Source organism: Episyrphus balteatus, chromosome 3 (assembly GCF_945859705.1).
Source record: "Episyrphus balteatus chromosome 3, idEpiBalt1.1, whole genome shotgun sequence".
NCBI lineage: Eukaryota > Metazoa > Arthropoda > Insecta > Diptera > Syrphidae > Episyrphus > Episyrphus balteatus.
The window spans coordinates 45,384,516-45,394,709 of NC_079136.1; the positions used below are offsets into that span (position 1 = coordinate 45,384,516).

The window sequence follows — 10,194 nt, forward strand, 5'->3', positions numbered from 1 at the left end:
AATAGAAATATAAAAAGTGAAAAATAAGATAAGAGGCTTATTAAATAATAAAAAAAAAAAAAATTGACTATAAGAAGGGTACTTTTAATGCTGAATCCAATGATTAGAAATCAATATTATTAAAGGGTCGGTTAAAGCGATCAATCATTAAGAAGAATTTTAAACAAAACGAATGAAACTGATTCTTTTCGTTTAATGCACAAAGTAATTAGGTTAGTTTTATTTTTAAACTGGAGCAAATTATAATGAATGCATGAACTTGATATTATATATAAAAAAATCTTTAAAATGTTTTGTTAAAAGAATTGAATAAATGTACAACTACATAAAAAGTGCCTAAATTGATTCCATCTCCAAACAAACAGAATATCATTTGATTTCTTTTGCGAAAACAGATTTTTAGAAAAAGAAGACAAAATCTAAAAACATAATAAACGTTTTTCTTTATAAAAATAAATTTTGTATCAACCTTTTAGTTTTTATGAAAATTGATTTACCAAAATTTCGAGAAAAAAAAATTATTTTTTTTTTTTTTTAATTTGGTACACTATTTAAAGGTAAAGAGATATAGCGTTTTCGTTTGGGAATTCTTAGAAGCGTCCGGGACTGTCCGATCCGGAATGCCAAACGATCAGAGTTAGATACTTTTTTTTTATTCTGAAGTTTGGGTTTCTTTGTATTTGTGAAACATCAAATGCGAACGTCTGATGAAAGTTTTGTTTTGTTTATTTTTTTTTTATTATCATTAAGTTATCTATTTTTGTTTTCTTTCTTCACATTATTTTAATATAGTTTAAAGTTTGTGCATAGTTAAAAATCTTGAAATTGAGAAATGAAGAACAAAGAATGACATTTCATTACTTTGACGTCTTAACATGTGTGCGTGATTCTGGTTTTGATTCTGCCTCAAAATTCGGAATCGATTTTCTCTTCTTTTCAGAATTAGAACTGTCATTGAGTGCCAAACGATCAGTTTCAGAATCGTTCGGGAGAATTCCGGACAGTCCCGGACGACCAAACGAAAACGCTAATAGTTGTGCCCATGATTATGAAAGTTGACTAAGTCACTTTTTGCATTGTTTTAATAATTTTCTTATAACGATTTAATTATATTTCTTTTATGAAATCACTAGAGGAGCAATAAAGAAGATTATTAACTGCAATTTCGCTTTCAAAAAATATTTACCCCTTAAATAATAATTATTTTTAGGCTAGGTTTGATGGCATTTTTAGGAGTGACTTAGTCTACTTTCATAATTAAGGGCACAGTTGAAAATAATAATAAAAAAAAACGGTTCTATGGGAAGTCCTTTTAATGACTTTTTTTATATTTTCCAAAATTGATATATAGCAGTAACCGTTATTTCGTAACGTAATTCTTAGAACGGTCCGGGACTTTCCGATCCGGACAAACGAACAAATTTCGATTCTTCTTATGATTTTGAAGTTTGGGTTTCTTTGTATTTGTGAAATGCAAATAATGCGAACGACAGAGAAAAGTTTTGTTTTGTTTATTTTTTGTTTATTTCATAAAAAGATATGCTTTATTTTTGTTTTCTTCACTTTAATTTAAAGTTTGGCATAGTAAAAAATCTCAATTTTCAGAAATGAACAGGGGTGAGATTTTGTATGGCGAAAACGAACAAACGTTTTCGTGTGTGCGAAAGGTTTGATTCATACAACTTGAAAAACGAAAGAATTTGTTCTGTATCTGTCACAAATTTTCTTTCATTTTTCAAAAACGAACGATCGTTTTCGTTTCGTTTTTTATAGAATGTACCCCCTGGAGGCACTCAGCCATTTTCTTCAATGTTCATATATGCAAAATCCGTTAAATTTTTCTCTATTTGCTCCGAAATTTCAATATTGGTCTCGTTTTCAACCTTTGCTACCAAAAAAATAGTTTTTTCTGTAATGTCACGAGATGAACAGCTTCTTAAAAATTCAGAAAGCTTATTTCTTGAAAGAAAAATGAAATTTTTAATTACAATCATGTGACAAAAATGGAAAAATCTAATTAAAAAAAAAAAACAAAATCACCGTCCCCAACACCTTTTGAAGCCAATATTATAAAAAGTCGCAAAAAGCCGCAATGTTTTAGGATTGTTTCCCATAAAGTAAACATTTAACTATTTTTCAACTTAACTTTTTTAATATCAAAGAAAAAAAATTTGTTTGTTTTTACTGCTCAAACACATTATCTTAAAAAACTTGAAAATTTACTTTAGACTTAAAATATTGCATTATCTTTGTCATTATCTTTTTTTAACATACCACTAGCAACAGAATCCATGTTAAATTAGTTTAAAAATCGCCAAAAAAAATTAAATAAAAAACAAAGCAAACTACTTCTTATATTCTAAGCTTATGTTATTTGTAAACAACTTGGCATTAAAAAAAAACAACAAATCGTAAATTATTTTTTTGTAGTTTTGGCCATGAATTTAGGAAAATTTCCCTGTTTGCGCCGTGATCCAGTTTGTTATCTATGTAAATATTCTTATCTGTAGAAGTAAGTTAGACATAAGACATAGCTGTAATGTAGTTTAAATTTACTTCAATAAAATAGTTCGTTTTTCAATTTTAACTGTACAATGCTATTCCATGGAATCCGGAATGTTATCCCAGCTGCAATTCGCAATCAAAGTGTATTGACTTGCTTCCGGACAACGTCATCTTTCTTTACAGATGATTCGGTGTTAATAAATGAGGGTCAGTATAATGCAACAATTATAATAAATCGACCTAAAATCCTAAATGCTTTGAACTTGGAAATGATCAGGAAAATCACTGAAACTTTAAGGAGATTTGAAAACACCAAATCTTTTGTAATCATTAAAGGGGCTGGAGAAAGAAGTTTTTGTGTTGGTGGCGATGTGCCTGATCTAATTAAAAATGATGTTGAAAGATCTAGAGCTTCGTTTAGAGACTCATACGCTTTGCTATCTTTCATATCAAAGAGTAAAATTCCGAATATAGCTTTAATTAATGGAATGACAATGGGAGGAGGTCTCGGAGTGGCTGTACATGGAAAGTATCGTGTCGCAACAGAACGAACAATGATGGCCATGCCTGAAGCTGCTATTGGTCTATTCCCAGACGCTGGTAGTTCGTATTTTCTTAATCGGCTAAATGGTAAACTAGGACTATATCTGGGAATGACCGGTACTAGATTGCTAGCGGAAGATGTTGCTAGAGTTGGATTGGCAACACATTATTGTGAAAGTACTCAGATAACTAATTTGGAGGCTGAATTAGTGAAAGCTACTAATGTAAATGAAGTAGATAAAATTTTGAATAGCTTTTCATTGAAAGTACCCAAAGAAGCTGGAATACATTCGTTAATGAACAAAATCAATATGTGCTTTAACGGGACGACAGTGGAAGAGATTTTTAAAAACCTGGAGAAAGATGGTAGTGAATGGGCTCTTAAAACTCTCAGTGTAAGTTGTAAATTCCCAAATGTTTACTAGGTGTTTATTTATTTTCTTTATTTATATTTTAGACTCTTAAAAGTAAAAGTCCACTTTCTTTAAAAATGACTCTCAAACAATTCCAACTGGGAGCGGATAAGCCGTTAGATGAGTGTTTGAGTATTGAATTGAATTGAATTTTATTGAGTCTTCAAAGTTAGGTTACATTTTATATCTTATTCTAACAATAGCTTAGATTGTACTGAAGTGGCTATAAAGTATTGCCTTCTTTTTCGAGTATTTTTTTTGTAAAGCCTCGTGGCAGTCTATATTTATATAAAGCTAAATATATGGTTGGTCTGCTCTTGCTCATAAGCATTAAATTGAATTTGTTTGTGACGGGAGTCACGTATACAAATATACAATAAACTTAACCTATCTTAAAACTACATACATACGAATACTGGCCAGTGCAGTGATATGCTTAATATCTAACATATTGCTTTAGATTTCTTTTTTTTTTTTTTTTTTCGTTTCTTTTTCTTTTTAAATTTTTTTTCTTTTGAGTTTATGAAGCGAGAGCGTCATATATACATTAAAAATACAAGTAAAATCACAGTATACGAGAGTGTATGAGCAACATTTTAATATTGAGATATACATTTAAGGTGACTGAGTGAAAGATTCGATTAATGGTGTAGAGAGGAAGATACATTTTGGTATACATTGATGTTGTTTCTCTATCTTTACGAGCGATAGCTCTTCTTAAGTTATAGAATAAAATAGATACATTTAGTAGGAGATACAAAATGAAATAGTCAGTAAAGAAGTATGAATGTGCTCAACACTAATACAAAATAGATCACAGAATTTTAATTACATAAATACTAGGATGAGAACAATAACATTGTAGCAAACAATAAAACATTCAATTTAGATGAAATTAAATCAATTAACTGGCGAATATGTTTTAAAGTATTTTCGGTTTACTAGGGAATAACTTAACCTAAGGGTGTAAGTACTGCCCTCCCATTTATGGAAATGTAAAGTATTTTGATGTGAATGTTTTTTTTTTTTTTTTTTTTTTTTATTTTTTTTCCTTTTGCTGTTTGGTTTTGATTTGTTTTTTTTTTGCTTTGTATTGTTTTTTATTTTTTGTTTTGTTTTTTGTTTTGTTTTTTTTTTTTTTTTTTTTTTTTTTTAACGATTTGATAACATTTGTTTTAAAATTCTAAAATTTCGTACGAAATCATGTGGTGGCAGTTATAGTAGGGTGTTAAAAAAGTCAATTTCTAATTTGGATTAGCCACGATTTTGATTTGGCATGGCAGTTAAGTAAAATTGTGGAGGGGAGATCTCGGTGGGATCAAAATCCGTTGAGAAGATACCGAGTGGCGATAGATAGTTCACGCTGTCCCAAGAGAACCCAGTCTGAGACGAAATGATGTGTTCCACCAGATCATTATCCGAAATCTCGAGTCTAGAAATGGTCTTCTTCATTTGAAGGAGAGCATATCTTAGAAACGGAATGGTGTTAGTTTCATTATGTAGGTGTACGTTGGAAAATCTCTTCGTTTGATTTTCATAATTTATACCCGCGCAGAGCCTCAGAATCTTTCTCTCCAGCAGCTCCAACTCCGACGCTGCCGTAGGCGAGATGGAGAACCAGATGGGAAACGCGTAAGTCATGATTGGCCTGATCAAGGTTTTATAGAAGAGCAACTTGGATTTTTTATTCAAATCTTTATGTTTTAGGTATGGCATAAGCATATTGGAAGCTTTTCTGGATTTTCCTAGGATGATCCGAGCATGAGTATTGAATTTGAAAAGTTTGTTAAAGTTGACACCGAGATACTTTAAGCTGTTTTTGGGTTGAATGGTATTTCCATCAAGTCTGATGGAGATATTTTTACTTTCTCGGACAACCCCTTCTGGCCCCTTGCCACTAGCGTTTCTGAAACAGATAAATTCAGTTTTTGGGATATTTAGTTTAATACCCCAGGTATTGTAATAATCGTTAATTGTTTTAAGATGCTTTTCAAGTTGGCGAGAGGCAATAATGGGATACTCATGACTGGAATACGCAATGGTGTCATCCGCGTATAGAAGACCCGTTGAAACTTGATTATTATCTGATATGTAATGGGGGAAATCATGCAAGAAGATGTTAAAGAGATGGGGCCCAAGGATGGAGCCTTGCGGCACACCACTGTTGCACTCACAGATTTGGGATTTAGTGCCTTGGATTTGCACAAAGAAGCGCCTGTTTGTGAGAAAACTTTCCAGAATGTTGATTATGTGACGGGGGATATTGAGAGCCACAATTTTGGAGAGGAGACCGTCCCTCCACACGCTGTCGAAGGCTTTTTCGACGTCGAGAGAACAAGCCACAGTACAGCACTTGTTTCTAAGGTTCAGTACCACATCGTTATGTAATTTGAGAAGCGCGTGAAGGGTCGAGTGTCCTCTGCGGAAGCCAAATTGGTAATCTGAGATTGGGTCAACAGGATTTTCTGAGGGAGATTGCATTTTATTCAGAATAATACGTTCTAGGATCTTCCCTACGTTGGAGAGGAGGGAAATCGGCCTAAAGTTGTTAATATCGACATTGTTTTGTTTTTTGCTAATGGGAAGGATTCTTGCCTCCTTCCATTTGTCAGGAAAGTATCCATTATTGATACAGTTATTGAATAAAACTGTAAGAAAGTTGATGGCTAAGTTGGATAGTTTTTTTAAGGCAAAGTTGGTGATGTCATCTGGACCAGAGGATTTTTTAGGTCTGAATTGCGAAATGATATTTTTCACGCTGTCCGGGTTGGTGAAAATTTCAGAGGCTAGTGGATTTAAGGCCGAGTTGTCGGCGTCAAAAATGAAAATGTGCTCAGGTTTGGAATTTCTAACCCTCGCAGCTGATAGTATAGCAGATTCAGTGACTCTGGAGTTGAAATCGGGTACTCTTTCGCGATAAACATTCTTAAAATGGTTCTCGAAGGCTGAGACAATGTCTGCTTCATTAGTGAACAAGTTATTGTTCACTGAAACTTTGTTGCACGAGAATTTTTTCTTGTTACCAACTAGCTTGAAAATTTCTTTAAAGGCTTGAGGGCCTGGGACGATGTTGGCGAGTCTATCACCGAGCTGTTTATTAAGCCATATGTTAACTTTGTCTTTTATAATGATATTGAGAAGAGCAATTTGAGATGAGAGTTCTCTATACTGAGTATTAACTCTGTTAAATGATTGATGGTATATAATTTTGAGGCGTTTTTGCCATTGATGTTTGATCTTGTACAAATTCTCAATGTCATTCGGAAGATTTCGGTATTTTTTGAAGGAAAAAACATTTCTGGACGAATTGCTCTCAATACAAGCCTCGAGCGAGGTGGTGAAGCTAGAGATGTAACTATCAATATCAGAGTTGGATAGACAGGAGTGGTGAGGGAGGAAGATATCCTGGAGGGAATCATCCAGCTCCTCTTTGAAGGTGTCCCAGTTAGTGCCTTTGAAAGACCTGTTATAATGAGGCTCTTTAATACAAATGTTGGCTTCGTTAAGGCTGATTGAAAGCAAAAGCGGACAGTGATCTGAAAAGGTCGACAGAGTTTTGATCGTGAAGTTAGAATCGATGAAGTTAAGTAGGTGGCTTGAAATTAGAAAATGATCCAGAAATGATGAGCTTCGAGGAAAGGTCGGTGTGTCAGAGGTGATATGAGTTAACGAAGGAAGATGTGATTGTGACCAATTAATTAGGGTATTTCCGTTGGAGTTTTGCCAAGAGTCCCCCCACATGGGGCTTTTGGCGTTTAAGTCTCCGCCGATGATTGCGCCTTCGAAAGTGGATGCTAGCGATTCTATTTTAATAAGTTCGGCTGTCAAGAGTGAAGGTGGACTATTGGTGGGAAAGTATACGGAGCCCAAGAGATACTTTTTGAAGGTGTTGTTGACTTTAAATTTAATAGAGATGAAAACGGCCGGTATGAGCGTAGATTGGAAGTTAATTGTTTCATAAATGATGTCTTTTTTGATGAGAAGGGCGACCCCCTGAAGCTCATCATTTCTGAGAACATTATAATTGTCGATGAAAACTTTATGCCTATTGTTTAAGTGGGTTTCCTGGATAAACGCCACTGAACAGTTGCTGGCTAAGAGAATTTTCAATAATTCTATTCTCCTAGCTTGATTTATTAGGGACGAAATGTTAAAAGTTATGAGGTGTAAAAACATTATTTCGAACTAATAAGGAGCTGGTTTACCAGCTCAAGGTAAGCTAAACGTTTGCTGACTATTGAGTCGAAATTCCCAAGATTAGACATAAAGTGCTCGATTTTCGCAATGAGTTTGCTCATTTCAATACCAAAGAGGTCTTTGGAAAGGTTCATAAAATCGCTTATCAGACCAGCTCCCGATGAGTTGTGATTAGCTTTCGGTGGTTTGGAGCCGCTAGAGAGGTTGAAACCAGGAATCTGCGCATCCTGAAGGTGACTGGCGAAAGAGACACCAGGGGCAACAAGGTTGCCATTGGCAATTGCTTTTGTAAAGGCTTTGGCATTATTGATTTTTTCGTTAGCTGTCCTAAGTTTTAATTTTCTAAGGCTTTCGTATTGTTTGTAAGCCGAGCAGCCCTTGAAATTGGCTGGATGATTTTCTTTACAGTTAATGCATACTGCCTTGCTCCCCTCCTGTTTGGAGACGGTGCAGCAACCTGGCTCGTGGTTGTTTGTGCATTTCACACAGTTGTATTTATTGGCGCAATTTTTAGCCAAATGCCCGAATTGCTGACACCGTCTGCACTGAAGGGAGCCCTTGTTGCCCCTGGGCCTCTCCCAATACACTCGCGTGTTGAAAAGATAGCGAATTTTAATCAATTCGTCGGGGCTAGTACCGGGTTTTAATCGAACGAGAAAAAGATTGTAACGCGTTTTGGCCGCCTTAGACCTTAAGGTTTCAAAAATAGAAACGTTTTCTACGTTGGGGATTTTAACTTTTAACTCGGCCAAAATTTCCGATTCAACAAAGTCAGAGGTGAGACCTCTAAGGACAATGTTTGAAGTACGATCTTCCTTCAGAGTGAAGGAGTGCGCCTCAACATTTTCGGTTTTTCTCAACAGTTCCATCAATTCCCGATGAACTCCGTTGTTATCTACATAAAGTCTACTAGAACTACCACGGTTAATGATTTTGTATGAAAAATGAACCGAATTTTCTCTAAAATCGTCTACTAATTTTTTAACATTAACATTTCGCATAAAAATAGGAGGGCAGTACTTACCCCTCGAGCTCAGAGGCTCGCCTTCGGTATTTCTACTGTTGCCATCCGCTGCTGCTGCTGCTGAGGTTGATGTTGCTGACGTTGTTGCGGTTGAAGATGGTCCCTCGCTGCTGTCCATTTGTCTTATGAGATTTTGAGGCTCTTGAGCGTCAATTTCAATATCCTCGTCGTTGAAGGTTGACTGGTTGGCTTGGAGTGCCAAGTTGGGGCACATGGTGGCACTCTTCGAAGGGTGAATTTTTATCCCACAGTTCAAAATGGAGAACTTGTTTTCACTCTGCTCAGCACCCTGAACAGTGTTGCGTTGCGAATTGTTCTTAGCAGAGAACAAAAGTTTGTTACGAGGGGTGAGCCACGAGTATTCATGTTGCTGTGAATCGGGCGAGTCCGTGGTGCGTGGACGCTTCGGAGGTACAATTCCCGAGTTGGAGTTTCTCAGTGCGAGCAACTGTAATGCTGCAGCAACTTTTTTCCTTCCAGGCTTTTTGCCTTTCAGTTTGTCATCGACTTGCCTCATAGGGCAGCTGGTGTCAAATTGGTTTTACTTCGTAAAACTGGTGTCAAAATGTTTTTACTTCGTAAAATTTACTTCGTAAAAAGTTACTAAAGTACGTCTTGTACTAATTTGATTTTGGTTGGATGTAAAACCAGTAAAATGGCGGGATACAGCCAGAGCACGCTTCTTTTTAATTCCAAAATGGCGGGTGATTTTGGTTCTTTTTGATTTTTATTTAATTTTAAGTGAAATTTCAGTAAAACTTTGCAAATTAATTACTTTAAAACTTTTTAGTTAATTAATTCAGTTAAATTTAATAACTTTCGTTTGTAATTTTTAGTTTTAATAAAAAAATTTTAATTATTTTAATTTTCTTTGCAGAGAGGAAGAACCATCACGTGTCGCCGCCAAAAATCGAATCCTTTCTCCATGAGTGTTTGAGAATGGAATATCGTTTGGCATTCCGGCGTTTGAATGACTTTGATTTTCGTGAAGGAGTTCGGGCTCTTCTAATAGATAAGGACAATAAACCTCAGTGGAATCCACCAAGTCTTGATGCTGTTGTTGACGATCAGGTGCTAAAATATTTCGACAAATTGGCCGAGAGAGATGAGTTAAAGATATAAATATAAATTTTGTATACATTTTGTTTCATGGATATTAGTTAAAATTAATGAGCTAGTCAAAAGTAACTGGTATAGATAAATATGTAATATTTAATAACATAACATCGAAGTCAAACCTATTAGATTTAAGTTAAGAATTTATGTAATATTATAAGCATTTATTTTTTATATTTTAAAATTAAGCTGAAAATTACAGAGTTACGTGTTTGCAAATAGAAATATGAAAAGTGAAAAATTGATAAGAGGCTAATTAAATAAAAAAATGTTGACTATAAAAAGGGCATTTTAAAAGCTGAATCCAATGACTAGAAATCAATATTATTAAGGGGTCGGTCAGGGGCGTATACAGGTTTACTTCTTGGGGGGGGTCATGCCAAAATTTTTGGCACA

The 10,194-nt window shown here is 34.8% G+C and overlaps 1 protein-coding gene across 1 annotated transcript; it reads left to right on the top strand.

Annotated features, from left to right (window-relative positions):
- Positions 1-2,443: 2,443 nt before the first annotated feature.
- LOC129914969 (3-hydroxyisobutyryl-CoA hydrolase, mitochondrial-like) lies at positions 2,444-9,804 on the top strand. Its single transcript, XM_055994422.1, has 4 exons — positions 2,444-2,512; positions 2,570-3,443; positions 3,506-3,593; positions 9,560-9,804. Exons 2-4 carry the CDS (start codon positions 2,595-2,597, stop codon positions 9,802-9,804), a joined length of 1,182 nt encoding a protein of 393 aa, XP_055850397.1. The 5' UTR covers positions 2,444-2,512; positions 2,570-2,594.
- Positions 9,805-10,194: the final 390 nt, after the last annotated feature.